Source organism: Lingula anatina, chromosome 2 (genome assembly GCF_051362555.1).
Source record: "Lingula anatina isolate TDL-2025a chromosome 2, LinAna3.0, whole genome shotgun sequence".
In the NCBI taxonomy this organism is placed as follows: Eukaryota; Metazoa; Brachiopoda; class Lingulata; order Lingulida; family Lingulidae; genus Lingula; species Lingula anatina.
The window spans coordinates 36,893,641-36,911,321 of NC_141768.1; the positions used below are offsets into that span (position 1 = coordinate 36,893,641).

The 17,681-nt window shown below is 34.0% G+C and overlaps 1 protein-coding gene across 3 annotated transcripts in view; it reads right to left on the reverse strand.

Annotated features, from left to right (window-relative positions):
- Positions 1 to 663: 663 nt before the first annotated feature.
- LOC106156625 (cadherin-87A) overlaps positions 664 to 17,681 on the reverse strand; it is a 30,006-nt gene continuing 12,988 nt past the window's right edge. For 2 of the 3 annotated variants that reach the window (XM_087007131.1, XM_087007130.1), the window contains exons 10-43: positions 17,291 to 17,384; positions 16,972 to 17,087; positions 16,527 to 16,727; positions 16,030 to 16,194; positions 15,489 to 15,518; positions 14,589 to 14,753; positions 14,329 to 14,402; positions 13,806 to 14,091; positions 13,391 to 13,551; positions 13,081 to 13,150; positions 12,763 to 12,838; positions 12,344 to 12,522; positions 11,889 to 12,015; positions 11,550 to 11,692; positions 11,170 to 11,302; positions 10,678 to 10,890; positions 10,302 to 10,459; positions 9,825 to 9,974; positions 9,327 to 9,470; positions 8,840 to 9,020; positions 8,395 to 8,615; positions 7,738 to 7,932; positions 7,374 to 7,484; positions 6,795 to 6,918; positions 6,232 to 6,480; positions 5,583 to 5,872; positions 5,234 to 5,322; positions 5,002 to 5,094; positions 4,677 to 4,815; positions 4,360 to 4,502; positions 4,090 to 4,133; positions 3,411 to 3,444; positions 3,200 to 3,227; positions 664 to 3,029 (exon numbers count right to left, since the gene is read on the reverse strand). In XM_087007131.1, coding sequence (XP_086863257.1) covers positions 1,719 to 3,029; positions 3,200 to 3,227; positions 3,411 to 3,444; positions 4,090 to 4,133; positions 4,360 to 4,502; positions 4,677 to 4,815; positions 5,002 to 5,094; positions 5,234 to 5,322; positions 5,583 to 5,872; positions 6,232 to 6,480; positions 6,795 to 6,918; positions 7,374 to 7,484; positions 7,738 to 7,932; positions 8,395 to 8,615; positions 8,840 to 9,020; positions 9,327 to 9,470; positions 9,825 to 9,974; positions 10,302 to 10,459; positions 10,678 to 10,890; positions 11,170 to 11,302; positions 11,550 to 11,692; positions 11,889 to 12,015; positions 12,344 to 12,522; positions 12,763 to 12,838; positions 13,081 to 13,150; positions 13,391 to 13,551; positions 13,806 to 14,091; positions 14,329 to 14,402; positions 14,589 to 14,753; positions 15,489 to 15,518; positions 16,030 to 16,194; positions 16,527 to 16,727; positions 16,972 to 17,087; positions 17,291 to 17,384 — 5,937 coding nt within the window. In that variant the 3' untranslated portion in view covers positions 664 to 1,718. The remainder of the gene's footprint in view (positions 3,030 to 3,199; positions 3,228 to 3,410; positions 3,445 to 4,089; positions 4,134 to 4,359; positions 4,503 to 4,676; positions 4,816 to 5,001; positions 5,095 to 5,233; positions 5,323 to 5,582; positions 5,873 to 6,231; positions 6,481 to 6,794; positions 6,919 to 7,373; positions 7,485 to 7,737; positions 7,933 to 8,394; positions 8,616 to 8,839; positions 9,021 to 9,326; positions 9,471 to 9,824; positions 9,975 to 10,301; positions 10,460 to 10,677; positions 10,891 to 11,169; positions 11,303 to 11,549; positions 11,693 to 11,888; positions 12,016 to 12,343; positions 12,523 to 12,762; positions 12,839 to 13,080; positions 13,151 to 13,390; positions 13,552 to 13,805; positions 14,092 to 14,328; positions 14,403 to 14,588; positions 14,754 to 15,488; positions 15,519 to 16,029; positions 16,195 to 16,526; positions 16,728 to 16,971; positions 17,088 to 17,290; positions 17,385 to 17,681) is intronic. The other variant, XM_087007132.1, reaches the window with a different exon arrangement.

Consider the following 17,681-nt stretch of genomic DNA (forward strand, 5'->3'; position numbering starts at 1 on the left):
GTCAAGTCTTGACAAAGCAAGGAGTTATAGCAGTTATAATTCCTTGAACTAACAAACTTAGCAATATTGTTTTAAATACAATATTTCTATATAGGCCTATTAGCTGCTAAAGTCAAACTTAAGACGCATCTTGAAACTATCAAATACACATACTACATTTTATCTTTCAACATTTTAGATGCCTTTTACTGGACACAGGGTTCTAGTTTCACAGAGCCATTCAGGGTAAAGAACTGTCAATGCAATACGATGCAAATCTATTGTTTTGATGTTCACGCAGCAAAACTTGGCAAAAGACGTAGCCAGGAAGTTTGGGAGGTCTGCTTTCTCAGCTGGGACAGGTGGTGTCCATTTAAACACTAACTGAGGAGGACTAAGACCCAACTTGGTTTTGTCTTTGACATTTCCTCCTTATTGTTTTCTGCAAATTATCACTGAAACTAGGAAAGCAATTATGTGACAGCACATTTTCTTGAATGAAGTCCTATAGTGACTATAATTTTTTCAAATGGTCATTCAAAAATCAATGAGAGTATCAGTGCAGGGGAGTAATGATATATGAGACCATATTGATGCAGGTTATATCATAATTTTGACAAGAGGGAGAAGCGATTAAGGGATGTAAAGACATGACTCGATCCCTTGCTAGAAAATATCCGAAAAAGAATCATTCTAATCTTTCACTTTTTTTTTCAAAGGTTAATCTTTATTTCTTCTTTTCTCAACAAATGTTGCTCATTGACCAACACTTGCTACAGTGCTTTATCAAAAGTTCTCAATGGTCAAACAATGGATTCAAACAGTTATAATTTACAAGTTCAGCCAGGCTATATTCATCTAATGAAAAATGCATGATTAAAACAAATCTTTGACATGCCTAAACATATTAAAGCCTAGACCAAAGTTTAACAATTTTACACAATTACATCAAAAATTTTTTGTTATATCATCATCAATAACTCTATCTTGTTCAAGTTATGGTACATAAGTAAGGTGCTACTGCATTTAATGTTTCCCTTTTCAAACAATAGCATGATTTAAACAAATGAAATTAATAGTGAAAACATTCTCATTGCATTACATTGCAACCCTTCCATTAAAAATGTTAAAGTGTAAACAAAATAGGGATTAAAATAACAATTACAGTGCAAGTATAACCTACAATGTCTATGAAATATAACATGATAATATGAATTAAACCAAAGACAATGGTTAATAATATAGCACCAAAGTATGTGATATGTAACATTATGTAATTGCAATATGTCATACATGTTAAATGTTCTGAAAAATACAATTAAAAGTAAAGTGCTGTATAAGTATTCACTGTTCACTGTTGCAAAAATACAATAGGAAAACATTGTGCAAATAAATATAAAATATGTAAAGCAAAGTTTTTACCAAAGCTCTAGTAAGAGTAATGAACATATGTACTCTGTTTAATAAAGGCAAATTTAATTAAGGGTATTCAAAATGTGGCATATAAATTGGCTTTAAAGCACAAAAAGTACAATACTAGAATTTCTTTAAGCAAACCTTTATTACTGGCAGACTTAAGGACAAGCATTAAAGAGTGAAAAAACTAAAATAAATAAGTATGGCACAAAAACATTTTACAATGAAGAATAAGAATTTTTCCCAAGTATTGTCTAAATACTGCATAATAGATAAAATGTGGAATAATAATAATAGTAATAATTAATACATATATTTCTCATTTACTGTGGATGAACCACAGTAAATCCATTCTCTACACTTGTGTATGGACCTCCAGAACCAGAATGTGTAAAGCTATTGGCTCTACCATTGCTCTGCATTGTCCCTGTACGCACTGTGTTGCTGCCACCTGACACCATGGTTCCAGTGCGAACATTATCATCAGGATGGGCAGTAGATCTTCCATAGGTGGTCGTAGTATGGACCCCAGTCAGTGGAGCATGGACGCCAGCCAGATGGGCATCAGGTAAATCTTCCGGGCGTATGGTCACACTACCTGTATGCATTGTTCCACCAGCAGATCTCTGAGATGGCAAGTCATCAGCACGGAAGGTAAGGCTTCCAGAGTGCAGGGTTCCATTGGGGCTTTGAACCATTGGAGGGGCATGCTGCTGTACCACTTCTTCAGTGTGAACGGTCATGCCATGTTGGGGCACTGGTGAACCAACTTCTGGTCGGAAGGTCAAACTTCCTGAATGCCATGACTGACCAGTGGGCTGAGGTGGTGGCGGTGGGGGTTGGGAGGAGGTCACCTTTTCTGTGGTCTGAATAGTAAAGCCAGCAGTTTGAGGAGGAGGTGCTGCCCTCTGGGTTTCTGTTGTCTGGATGGTAAAACCAGCAGTTTGTGGAGGAGGTGCTGCCCTCTGGGTTTCTGTTGTCTGGATGGTAAAACCTGCAGTTGGTGGAGGTGCAGCTCTTGTTGTTTCTGTCGTCTGGATGGTGAAACCAGCAACTGGTGGTGGAGCAGCCATTCTAGTTTCAGTTGTCTGAATAGTAAATCCTGCTGTACCAACTGGGACACCATAAGCTGAGCCATCCCTGCTGCTGTATATGGATTCTGAATACACAGAAGCGGCAGGACCAGAATCAACATGGTTCATGGAAGACTGTCCAGTGCGGATTGTGACGCCGCCATTGCTGCTTCCACCTGATCTCATAGTGGAGGTCCCACCAGCAGTAGTGGCATGAATGGTACCAACAAAGGCAGACTCTGCAATCTGGGCCTGCCCTCCATGCTCTCCACCTGCCAAGCCAGCAACAATGGTGTACTCATCTGTCCCTTGTGCTGCCGCTGCTCCCTGCTCTCCTCCAGCCAAACCAGCCACAATGGTGTAGTTTGCATCAACCTCATCTGCTGCCTCTACCGCCTGCTCGACACCACTTCTCTCCATGCTGGCAAACTCAAATTGCTCTCGCTCGATCCTTTCTTCATGGGAGTAACCACCTGCTCCACCACCAGCTACTGCTACCACTCCCCCTGTGCTATGTAGCTCATCAAATTCAAAGGCTTGGTTGTTGAAGGAATCATATCCCTAGAAAATCAAGCATTTTTCTCATTAATTAATAGGAGGTAATTGACAAATAATATTTCTCCAAAAGGATGAAAAAGAGCGCAGAATATCATGGTTACTGCAGCTGAGAAAAGAATATCATGGTTACCGTACATATCTAACACTAGAGACAGTGATTGAAAAATACTTACATATGCACTGCCTGCTCCATATCCATATCTAGAACAAAGGAAAAGATTCATAAATATTTCATCATTTGTGTCATATTGTAAAACCTTAAGTATATTTCTCACTGTCACATCATACAAATTCAATTTTACATTTAATAAGTAACTGGGAATCTTCAAAGTATATATTATTTGTTTTAAAAAAGTTGTTTACTTTATTCTTTAAAACACTTACCCTGCACCAGTTCCCGCTCCTGCACTTACTGCAGCTGAGAAAAGAAGCAAATCCAAATAAATGCTTTTTTTTTCTATCTAGTTTATTTAAGTTAAATAAAATAAACTTTCTTAAAAAGCTACTTTTAATTACCCTTATTGTCTCTTTAGTTGCTTTTAGTCCTATTGTTGGTTTGGAATCAAATCCAAAAATTATCAAACATACTTAAAATATTTCCTTTTATTTAACACTCAGTAGATTCTGCAGAACTTGTCCCCTTGTAGGTTGGTTAATTATCTCAAACAAATCCCTTGAAATAGATATAATTGTCTTTGGCATCATCTGGAATTACTTTGAACATAGCCTTGCTTGAATCTTTGCACACAAATCTTGCAGTCTCAAAGTGTCCATTTCTGAATACAGACCCAGTGGCAAGGGGTTCGGGATGAAAAAAAAAAAAAAAAAACACCCTTTTGGCCATAAAGACCTGGTCCGGATCAAAATTTGATCTATGTTTTATGCAATTTCTCAAGTTGGGTCAACTAATGGGGGTAAAATGTCCAATTTTTTTAGACTCCCTGAGTCCCATGAGGTTTTCCGGCTATAGGCCAGGTATATCATATTGTCTAAATTCCTTTGATAAAAATGTCAATTTTCTTTTCAGAGGGAAGAAAAGCTCCAGCAACACAAGTCTACTCACCTAACTTTTCTTTTCCAGCACCTGCACCAACAGGGGCACAGCACCTTTAATAGATACAAGTAGATCTTGTTAACACTACTCTTTTATATCTATCCATATTTAAACAAGGTCAAGCTCAACTCTGACAGATCGACACATTTACAGTTAATATGACAGACTTGAGATACTATAAACATTGTATAAGATATTGAAAGCAATACTCAATCAAGAGGGTGAATACCACATAACAACCTTAGACATACAAACTTATTAATATGGCATGTTACTTACCCTCCACAGCACTTAGCACAGCATGGTAAACAACAACATAACAACAACAGTAGCAGTAATAACAATGCCAGAAGAGCTGCAATGGCTCCAGCAAGGGCACCCCAATCTACTCCTCCACCAGTCGAAGCTGCAGCTACACCAGGCTGAAAGAAACAATAGTCATATCGTAACATTTTCAATTCATGCTACTGGAAAAGAAATGTCAGTTACAATGTTAAGTTACTGATAAAATGTTAAGCACAGACTGTCAATAAGTTACACCAGTGACAACTCAAAATCAGCAGAAAAGGCCTTGTGATAAGGTGTTCTTTACGTACCTGTGCATCTGCCACATGTAATAAAGCAAACGCTCCTTTTTCATCTCCTGTCAGCTTCCCTTTAAGTGTAGCTGCGACAGCTTTCCCATCCATCAGGAAGTTGGTCTTGTTGTCAACCACATAGATGACAACATCGGTCCTGAAGTAGGAAATAAGAACAATCAGCCAATTTATGTTCAAATCAAAACTAACATACTGACTGCAATTTTGCTGTGTAACCAATGAATGTGAAAAATCAGGACTAATATAATGGGCTGCAACCAAATATAGCACTGAACAATTATGTCATTTGGTCTCTATGATGATTTTCTTAAAAAATACTTACCATTTTTCATTGACATAATCACCAACTTGGTGGAATCTGATTTCAGATTCATCAATGAATACTGTCTTTGCTCCCACAATTGAAGTTATCAGTCTGAAAAAAAAAGCATTGCTCATATTAATACAATGCAGTAGACACCAACAATCCCTTTTAACAGAAAAGTGAAAGATATTGCAAAATAATGTAGTTTATTACAATTAAAGCAAAAAATAGTATAAAACCATGTGCATACTGTATGATTTTTTCCTTGTATCTTCGAACCCAATATGGTGGTTGTTTTATGAGCAGGACAATCTCATTTGTTTCATCTGCCACCCAGACCTAAATAAAATTTGGAAATATTTTTGTAAATAGGAATATTAATTACCAATCATGCATTTATGAAGTTATTGCATTTAATAAAAGATAAATATTTGGCAAATTTTGTAAATCCTCATGAGTTAGAAATTAAAACATATATGCTGTTGATATTTCAGTTGCATTAATAATATACTTTAATATTAAAAATTGTCATATTACACCCAATAAAATATAATATAATATACAAAAAATATACAAAAATGAGAGTAAACGTTTCCAACCTTTAGATTAGACTTCATAGACCTTGGTATTTCTCCAGAGTCTGATGCATCAATGACCATATCAAATCGAACATCTTTGTAATTATCCATAAGAGATATGGTATACACAGTAGCATTCAACAAACCAATGGTCATTGCATTATCAACTGTGTATATTATATTAGTATCTTCCTTTGACACAATAGTCTGATCAATACGGAAGGTGACATTGCCATTAGAGCCACCATCTTTGTCCGTTGCGGATATTTCATCTGTGACCAAGTACCAGAATGGTGCCCTTAATGGGACAACTGCAAAAAATAAATAAATAAATAAATAAAAATATATAAATATATACATAAATAACAAGAAATTTCTCAATAAAAATATTAAAGATTTTGATTTAAAATTATAAAAATTATGAAGCAGGAGAACAGAAGTGTGATCAGTATCTCAATGGTTTATGAAATCATCTTCAAAAATTAAATATTTAACCACAACAAATTAGTTTAACCAGGAAAACATTGTTTTAATCGAGTTGTACTAATTGCCAAAAAATCATTTCAGACACCAATAACAGTGATGATAATATAGATGTTGATGACAATAAAGCAAGATATAAATAATGTTAACATAAAACTTACAGAGAAAAATAAAACATCATACTTACAGGCATAATACTCATTAAGTGTAAATATTGGTCCATTGTCATTAGTATCAGTAACAATAATGGTGACCATGACATATGTTGGGTTAGGGTAAGGCTCTTCATTAACATTAATGACATTATCATCATTGAGATTATTTGTCACTCTGACTGTTAGGACAAACTTGCTGATGGTTTCTCTGTCTAACGCCTTATTAGTGACGATTCTTCCTGTTCTATTATCTATCTTGAAAGAGTTGTTGAAATTGCCACCTGGAGAGTGATCAAAATTAATCAGTAGACTTACAATATTCAGCAGAATTGACTTATCTGAAGCTGAGGTGAGTCCCACCACATACAACATACATTTTTCTCTGTTCATTTGCTCCAACTAAACATTTCTCTTTACCTGTTGTAATATCCACATTAAAGCAAATACATATTTTAAACTGTCAAATCTAAAAAGCAAGAATAATACAAACCCCATAAATGGGTAATTTAAAATTGTCTTAGCAGAAAAAAATATGTCACAGAATTAATACAGTGGCTAAAAATATTTTTGTTTGAAGAAAAGAAAGGTAACCTACCGTCAATGTAGTAATAAATGTCTGCATATCTTCCTGTATCCTTATCTGTAGCATTGACTTGACCAACAAAGTAATCCTTCACTCCTTCAGGAACAAAGAATGTCACTGGTATTGTACTTCCATTCTGGTAAAAAAAAAAGTTAAATCACTACATTTATATTCACACATAACACTATTTCTCATCATATAATTGTTTTTTAAAAAGTTCACTCATTAAAATCTAACAAAATGGTTATCCAAAATCACTTTCACTTACATATGAAGATGGTTTATTTTTTATCTCCATTTATGTTAGAAAAAATAATTATTTACACCTCAAAGTGGTCTTAAATGTTTTGGTTAAGGAAATATACCTGCCAAATTGAAATATTTGAACATGGCATACTAAAGATGTCATAGCCCTTCAGTCATAAAAAGTTGTCTGTTGGCAGTTAAAGCTGCCCTGATAGGCTTTAGTATGCTAGTGTAAAATCTAAAGTAGGCAGACAACTTATTTTTTTTAAACTAACAACTGAGAACTCCTAAATATGTGTATGAATACCAGTGAAACCAATCATTTCATTTTCTCTCAACACTTACTTGGAATGTTGGGAATGACGGTGGGTTATCATTGACATCTAGCACTTTCACAGTCAAGTACCTGTTGGACTGCAGTGGAGGCTGACCATTGTCACGGGCAACTAACAGCAGCTGAAAAGACAATAATATAATAATATAAGACGCATTCATTCCCTTAAATCATCACTGTATCTTTGAACTAGGCTGTTATAAAAATAACAATTTTCTACAGTTTTAACAAGACATTAAGTTTCTTAATTGGTAGCATGTAAAAAAAACATATGCCTACTGAATAAGTTTTATGAATTATTTTGCATGAATATATATTACACATATCTGTCCTACTAAATTACCAAGAGCATAAAAATTTCTTTAAAACACCTACTGTGTATGTATCTTTTTCCTCCCTATCAAATATCACCTTGGCTGAAATGACACCAGTGATAGGGTTAATGGTGAATTCTGGAGTTTCCTTTACAAATCTATTGTCATAGAAACCATATGTGATTTTCCCACTGGGGCCATCATCATCATCCACAGCATATGGCTTGTCAGTGACCACCAAGCCTACATACTGGTTCTAGAAAAAAAAAGAAAAAAAATAAAGTGAACAGGAAATTACTAATAACACTGCCACAACAACTTTTATAACTGTATTTTGGTTTGTTTGATAATTATCATATATGATCCAGTACCAAGCTAACGAACATTTCTGCTCAACTTTTATAATTGTAATTTAAAGACATCACACTATACCATTAAAAATAACCGTAAAAGATTAGGGAATTTCTAAATAAACAATTATCAAAATGGGGCACTTGTTGATATCCGAAATGGGTAACAGGATATCAAAGCAGTCAGCTTGTTCCACTGATATTCAAATGATTAACAATTGGTGGAAGATGGTCATTTTATCTAATGCATCTATTTATTTTTTTCACACAAGGCTAAAATCACTTGTCCAACTATTTATATGAATCACTGATATCCATGAACTTATGAACACTTTACAATAAAAAAGTCCTTCATCATTTTTACTTACCTCAAGCACCTCAATAGTCTGATTATTACCCGCTGGCCAGATCCAACGAGGAGCTCGCTGATTGGTTGCTAATACCGTTATCACCACTCTTGTTAGGGAGACACGTCTCTCAGGTACGCCATGATCTGTAGCTTCTACAGTAAATCTGTATGTTCCTGAGTGACCCACTAACGACTTGTTGGTGGAAAGGCTTCCTGTTGTCTCATTCAATGCGAACAGTTCTGAGACAAAATGAAAAAGATATGACAAAATAATAAGCATTTGTAAGAATAAAAAGCATGATGTAACATTGCAATTTTTCATTGTTGTTTGTCTAAAGGCAACTATGAATATCATTTGTCAATTGCACCAAAGTCTTATCCATTTAAATAAGTCAATAATGCTAATAATTGCAAACTTGAGCTCAGTACATGTTTATGTATCCGGGGCATGAAATTAAAATTACCATTTGGTGCATCATTTCCAAAATTGTAAGTCACTCTAGCATTTTCTCCCAAGTCCTTATCATTTGCAGAGATTTGAAAGATAAATGCATTGACTGGAACTGTCTCAATAATGGTGGTAACAAAGTTGTCCTCGGTGAAGATGGGATCATTGTCATTGACGTCTGTCAGTTGAATGTACACCTAGGAGCAGATTCAATATCACTTAAGTAACTTAAGTACAGTGTATAGTGTGACATGCAATTTTTGAAATTCCTCTTGTAAACATAAAAGGTCACCATCAAAGATTATATTATGAACAAAAGATATGTGAATGAGAACAAGAGAATGACATCTCACTCAATCTTATAAAAAGTTAAAATACGAAAAATGGCAGAGAAGAGACAAATTAATTTTTTTTACATTATCTTGCTTTAAATAATCAACAAACAACTACCTTTCTTTTCTTTCATAAAACAGGAACAATCTAGCTCTATTTAATGTACTTACCGGTGCAGAGGTTGATCTTCTGACATTAGCATTTCTGGGGTCCGGGCTGTCTGTAGCCTGTGCAATAACAACAATAAGGCCATTCTGTGTGTTTTCTTTATCCTCACGATCCAACACTGCACCACGACGGACACGTACTATCCCCTTGAAAATAAAAAAAATTCAAATAGCATGTTAGGATTAATCTGTGGAGCCTTACAACCACTTTTATTTCTACACTTTAAAGCATTGCAGTACAATAATTTTAAAATGTTACACAAATAATATCAGAGACTAACATTCACTTTTCCATGGCAAAAATAAAGCTTTAAAGGCAGACTAAATAACTGTGCAATCGTTATTTTCATGTCTCAAATACTTTGAAGAGGTGTATGAACATAGCAATTAAAATTATGATCTATATGATTAAAATGACTGGGAGGGGGGGAGGCATATACCTAACATATATCTTAACTATTTTACATGTACTGATTTGAAGATTTTAAAAGCTACTCTTACCGACACAGGATCTACAATAAATCTGTTTTGTGGTTCGTTGATGCTGTATCTGATCTGACCAAAGTCTCCAAGATCAGCATCATCAGCTGACAAGGTCAGAACTGGAGTGTCTCCTGGGGAATTCTCAGTCAGATTGGCTACATAGCTTTCCTTTAAAATAATTTTTTAAATATATACACAGAAAAAAAGAAGTTTATCTGGGGAACGACTAATTTAGGATACACCAGTGAAAAATAAACAATTTCATGATAAGTAATGATAACTGTGGCACAAGTAACCAGATTGGCATAGTTCTAAATAAACTAAAAATAAAATTATAAGACTTGAAGAAATAAGACATTTTCAATGACCGTCCTTACACATACTAAAATGTACATGTGTTTTTAGGGTAAATTTAAAGCATGATGTTTTGTAAGTATGAAAAGGCAAACAAAGGAAACACTAAGATTTTCAAGTAACAGAAAGCAGCTCAATTACCTTATTAAAGATAGGTTTGTTGTCATTAATGTTGACAACTTTTACATGGACTGTAGCAGTGCTATTCAACTGCGGTTCTCCGTTATCAAAAGCCTGTACAGCAAACCTGGTTTGTTGTATGCTCTCATAGTCTAACCTTGTGGTCAATGTTACTTCACCTGAAAAAATATGAAATCAAATAATCATCTAAAATATGAGAACAAAATAGTAAACATTAGAAAGTGCCTTTCAGTTTATTTCACATCTGTAAATGAAAAAAACCTCATGTAATGTAATTTTAGAAATCAAACTCTATCATAAAATGATATAATATCCACCACCAAATTCAACTCAAATTAAGTCCACAAGACACTGGTCAAGCAGAAAACATGTTTACCAGAGAGAGCATCCACAGCGAACAGTTGGTCAGGATCCTCTACCAGTTTATACTCTGAGATCTGTCCATCAGGATCTGTAGCCTGCAGTGTCATCACATAACTGTCCGTCTCTTCCCTGACGTTGATGTTGTACACTGGGTTAGTTGAGGTCCAAGGTGCCACGAACACTGGAGGTTTATCATTGACATCTAACAGCTCAATCCTTAGAATCCCTTGAAATCAAATATTGAGATCAATAACAGGATTTTTGGTACAAAGCTAATGGTATTTAAGTTAAAGAAAAAAATCTTCATTTTAATACATGCTTTTCTCTATATACTCATATAATTAAAATATATTTTTCTAAGAAGAGCAACGGGAAAATATGAATTCTGATGTGTTAAATAGATAAACATCATAATATTAACTTCAATGAAGATAAAGCAAAATAATACAGATTATGTCATTTGCAGTTTTGACAGATCTTCAGTTCAAGTAATGCATGGTTTTACCTTGGCCAATCTGTGGAGTACTTGCTGAAATATCTCTTGCTTGTACAGTAAACACAAAGTCCTTTACTTCATCGCGATTCAGTGGTCTAGCCACACGAACAACACCATCTCTAGGATCTATACTAAACAAATTCTGCAAAAAGAAATAAAGCTCATGCTGTAGAAAATGGTCAAGATACTGGCAATTCTTACTGATCAGCAATAATACTTAATGTAAGTATCAATATCAGATATGTGATCAATTAACCAGTGAAAATCAAATTAGCTGTCTGACAAGAAAAGTATAGTTAAACCTGCATGTTTGTGTGTAAATAAAAGTCTGAATTTTTGAAAGGGTAGGTCATCCTGTGCTAAAGTACTTGTGAAGAACTCAAGCTTACTGTAAAGTCATAGACATTGGGATCTACATCCTGTCCTTGGACATTGGAAGCAGTGATTGGTTGTACAAAGGAATATTGAAGATTAGCATTCAAATCAGGGTCTTCTGCTGTCATTTGTATCACTGTTTCTCCCACTGGCTTATCTTAAAAAGCAAAAGAAACATTGGTGTTTATTTATTTTCTATATTTTTACTGAAGCCTAATTCTCTGTTCCCTCTATTAAAAATATCTCTATTTATAATGTGAGCCATTATGAAGCCATTTCTAAATTTTGCCACATTTGATCATTTTATGTTTAAATAAATGTTTAAATGTGAAATGAAAATAATCATAACTTACTCTCAAATATGGAGATGGCCTTAGACTGTGGTCTAAACCTTGGATTTTTGTTGTTCTTGTCCAAAATGTCAATAATTACAAAAGCGGTAGAACTTTGTTTTGGATTGCCATCATCTGAAGCAGTGATCTGGAATACAAAAGAAAAATATAAACATGTGAAAAAAAATGCATAGATCTAACTAAGTGATATGCATTGCAAATAATACAAAAGTCAGGCACACTTTTCTACATGTATCAATACAAATATAGCTATAAATATAATTAAAAAATGACAACAATACTGCCAATCCCGAGCTATTTGTTTCACATCACATTTGATCAACAATCACTTTGAGAAAGGAAGTAACATGTCAAATATGAATTTCTGTTTGAGAGACATTTTATGTTCTATGCTTGCCTACTTATTTAGTTGATTTACTCAGTTTTAAGGTAGAGAGTCATCCATGTAAACTCACTGTCAGGTTATATTGCTTTGTCCTGTCATAATCAAATCTTGCCCTTGATGCCACTAGTATGGTGCCATTACTGGGATCAACATTAAACTTGTCTGAAGGCCCAGCGGTCATCTCAAATGTTATTTCAGCATTCCGGCCACCATCTTGATCTATGGCCAGGACTTGGAGAACAGCAGTTCCTAGAAATGTTTCATATGTGCATTAAGAAATAATCCAGTGAAAAACAGTAAATGTTATTGAATAGAATCAATAATACTAATGTTATGGACTAGAATAACTAAAAATGCAATAAATTGTTAATTTACAACATCACTAAATCTTTACACTAAACCAACAGAAAGCTTGAACAAGTAAAATTCTAGAAAAATAATATGACTGTTAAATTAAAAAAAAAAAAAGCTCTTGCAAATGTAATATACCTGGTGGTGTAGTCTCATCAATTGAAGTTCTATATCTACTGTCTGGTCTAAACTCTGGGGCATGGTTGTTGATGTCCTGTAGAATAAAGAATTCATAAATATATTGCACTGTGTACACTGTGTATTACTATTACAGTAAGTATACTGGAAATTTGATAACAGGCATTTATATATGTGGCAAGTTTGCAATATTTTGAAAACTAGTATTAATACTTTCGTTGTTGTTAAAATATTTGTTAAAAGGGTGAACTTAATTGCGGGTAGTACAGTATTAGTAGGCTGTATTGTTCCTTTTCCAATCCCTTTGGTCCTACTTACTAGAACTGTGATTTCCACATTTGCAGAACTGATAAAAGGTCCATTTTTAGCCTGCACGACAAAGCTGTATCTAAGTAAAGGAAAGAACAATACAATGTCACTGTCAGTCAAATTGTTATTATTCTTTATAGTCAACATGTGAAAAAGGCTACTGATCAAAGCTGCAGCTGCTCTATTCTTCTGATACATGACATAAGAAGCAAGTATGAGAATGACCAATCCAAAACAAATCTTATTTTGTTATCTGACAGAGTTTCAGGTGAAGAATGAGCTCAAGAAAGCCAATATTTAATTGTGACCCAAGTCTTACTTTGTTCCTTCATCTCCACTTCTGGGGTCATATACCATGGGCCTTGTGCCTGTTATGTTACCAGTAACTCTGTCAATGGTGAATGGCAGTAAGTTGTCTGGGTTGACTAGACTGTACTCTACATGGTTGTTGCCATTCAATGAACTGTCTCTGTCTCCTGCCTGTGGCAATGAAAACAAAATCATGTTTCGACCATTTTTAGACAAAAGTGGCATATCTCAAATTCGGGTTTTAAACTCAGATGAAACTGATCCATTTATCAAAGTTTACTGATTAACTACAACTTCATGTACTAAGCTATCATAAATGTCAAGATTATATGATCTGCTCTTTTCAAAAATGATCTGACAATCCAAAAAATTCAAAATTATCATTTTAATCTCAAAAATATTAGATTTGCATCTATTGACTATACCTGAATAACCAATGGAGGATCAGGATTCCTCTTTCCTTCTTCAATACTTGTCTTCCATTTCTGTTGTGTAAAAACGGGAGGGTTGTCATTTTCATCTAAGACAGTGACACGCAGACGTGAATTATCTGTGCGTGCGGTTGGTCCAATTCCCAGTTCGTCTGAAGCTTGAATCACAAGGTCATAGCTCTTTTCCCTGATAGACTCATGGTCAATGCATGGGGCAACTCCTATCTTACCAGCACAGGGTGCTACCCGAATCAAGCCAGTAGAATTTTCTATGTAGAACCTAAAGTTGTAAAATTATTTAACATATCTATAATGGTTTCTTATCACTGATTTGTCAATTAAAAAATAAATTATAAATGCCCATACATTTTTTTAGAATTTCTTTTTAATACCTAATTAAAATTTTTAATATTTTAACTACAAGTGAGTCAGAATAAAGATGTGTTTGGGAAAACAAACAATCAAATGGTTCTTGGTATTTTTCTTACAAGAACAGAGATTTTTAGTGATATAATACCTTTCACTGCCTACACCTTCTAGAGAATACCTCAGTCCTTGCTGACCAAATATACCACTGTCAATATCCCTAGCCTAAAATATATAAAATCAAAAATATAACTCCATAACTTAATGATAGGATTTACAAGGAAAACAATCAGAAAAAACAGTTCTTTGCCAAAGATAGATCACCTCACTAATATTTAAACTAAATAATTTAAATGTATACAGCAGCATAATTAAAATATTACCAGAAACACAAAGGAAAGCAAAACATACTGTGACATCAATGACAATGTCATTAGGTGCAGCCAGCTCGGACAGCTCAGCAGTATAAGAGGTTCTGTCAAACACTGGGTCATTGTCATTGACATCTCTGACTGTCACATGTACTGTGGCAGTGGATGACTGTCTGGTCGTTGTATACAGCTCAGCAGCTAGTACCTAGAAAGACAAAACAAAAACATAACTCTTCCAGTCCCATTTCAACTTGACAGAACAGTGAAAAATCAATTATGAGGAGTATAAAATCAAAACAGATATATATATTTAGAACAGATATAATACATGTATGAATTTTAATGGATACCAATTTCAAGTCAAATGACTACACACATAATGTGTGTAACTCTGGAACACAGCATGCAGACCTTGATTTTTTTAATATGAAGGTGGATCCCCATTCCAACAAAAATGATTAAGTATGTAACATGCAAAAGTATGGTTTGGAATTACACAAAGAAAAAGTACATTAAATGTCCTGTTCAATGCAAATATATTTTCTTAAATTAACAAAGTATATCAAATGCACATCAAATCTTTAATACCTCTTGATATGTATCTAAATTTAAACAGATTTTAAAAAAGTGTTTGCTGTGGTCAGTGTGCATGTAAGTGCATGAATGCATTTGTGCACATATGTCAATAAAGGACCATTCCACAGTATTTTTCCCACCTGTTTCATCTTAAACCCGCCTTTCTGTCACTTTTGTTCTTACCACTTTTATTTCAGGATATTGTAAATATTACATACATTAACACCTTCTTTATTTTTAAGTGCATCAAGAGATGTAAAAAAAATAGCACAGGAAAGGATGTTGCAGGAGTGGAAATATAGTGGACTGAGCCTAAATGCATGAAATAATGTTAAAAGAGAGACAACAGTACTAAATAACTTACCTGAACAACTTCATTGTCATACACAACAACCTTGAAAAAATATAGGGGAAGAAAAAGGGAGGTGAGGAAGGGAAAAAGCAGTGCAATGATACTGTATATATATGAGGTAAGTGAACAAAATAAAGGAGTACTTTTAAGGGCAAAATGTAAATTAAATAAATCAAATTGCAAACAACAAATTGCAAGCAGAAAGACACTTACTAATCTGTTTATCCAAAAGTCACTCAGTTATCAATTTTACTCAGAATGCACACTACTTTTACTGTTATCACATAATTTTATTATTTATCTATGAAACAATTCAAATTTCATGGGAAGTGAAAAAAAAATTAATGTGAAGAACTGTTGTATTATAATTTTCACACCATCACACTAAAATTGCAAACTGAATGGAAAAATACTATTTTAGAATACAGATATTCATCCAACTCAAGTTACTAAAACTAAGTATCAATATTTAGGGTAGTGTATTTTTCACTGCAGGCATTCAAAACAATGGAGTGCTATAAAACTTAGCCTTTGAAGAAACAAATTCTCTTACCCTGAGTGTATAATCTTTGATTCCACGATCATAATCAATAAGGTCAGTATTCTTGATCCGTAGAAAGCTCCCAACTTGTCCACTCTGTCCCTCGGCAATGTTTGGATCAATACTGAAGGTGTCCGTATGGTCCAACAATGTCACTTTGAAGTGGGCATTGCTGCCCTGTAATTAAGACAATGGATAAGGCATTTTGAAAAGCGCTAATCTGGGAATATTAGAAATAGTCTTCATGAAAAATTGGTATTTTTTTTTATTTTTTTATTAATATTATTATTTTTTGGTAGAAAAAAAGCACTTATATGCTTTCAGAATTTCTGTCAAATTTTCCAACAAAAGTTTTATATAAGTCACATTTTGCTTGTTTTTCATCTCATAAAATGTTCTAAATCCATTTCTGGTGATAAAGTAAAAAAAAGTCACTTTTCAAATTTGAAGAAATAAATTATTTTTAACATATAAGCTCAGCTAACAGCACTTTTACGTTAGAACTTTACCTGATCAACATCGTTAACAGACATCACAAGGCCAGGGAGTGGGGAGTCATTAGGAATGTTCTCATCAATGTACACTGGATAATTGGCTTGAGAGAAAGTTGGTGCATTGTCATTGAGATCATTCACAGTAATGGTAATTTGGGTTGTAGCCGTGGTGAGAGGGTCATTTCCAAGGGTTCCATTTTCATACATCTCCTGGGCCTGAAATTATAAAAAAAAATGTTTCATTTATTTAATTTGCACATTTTAAAACAGAAAAGAAAATATATTACATTAAGAACCAATATTTCTATTCATATATTGCACACATCAAGATTCGCAGAGAGAAAAAAATCACCTTTGTTCATTTATTGGTAACACCAAATACCTTATATTTTCATTTATTAAGTTACACTGATGGTTTTGTAAATAATTTATTCACACACCACAATGTTCCCCAGATTACCTTGACAATTATAGTTAAAGTACCATCCTGAAAGGAAGGATCTCTGTCTCTGTCAAACACTGTCTTGGTCCTTATTTCACCAGAAACTGGGTCAATTCTCAGATAATAAGTTGAATCTGAAAAAGCACCAATAAATGATTTGTTAGATTACTTGACAAGTAAATAGTTAAACAGATTATAGAATTGCAGATAATGACTTTATTCCATTTGGTCTGTAATTATAAGAGTCATATAAAAAACAAAGAAAAAATGTGATGTTTGCTTGGTTATGACATAATCACATGCAAGATATTTTTCATATCCAAACAGGTGCCCTTACTTCTGTCAGATAATTCTGGTACTATGGAATATCTTATCTCTCTTGGAATTCCACGATCTCCATCCTCAGCAAATACAGTTTTGATCAGATAGTTCTGAAAGAATAAACAGAGAGGCAATGTATACTGATGTGTAAAATTGGAATTACAATTCAAATGCACAGAAAAAGTTGAAATACAACTATCAGAAAAACTCCTTCAATTGCTCAAAATAAATCAGCCTTTGAGCAAGATTTGAATGCCCCATTGCCAAAGTATTCAATATAGTTTGTGCTTGCTATCACATCAAGTGACCTCCATAGATGGCTACTATATGTAATAAACTCTTGAGAAAATATCACAAAAAAAACTTTTTAAAAAATCCATTTTTGGCCACAATGAGCAGTTGTTATC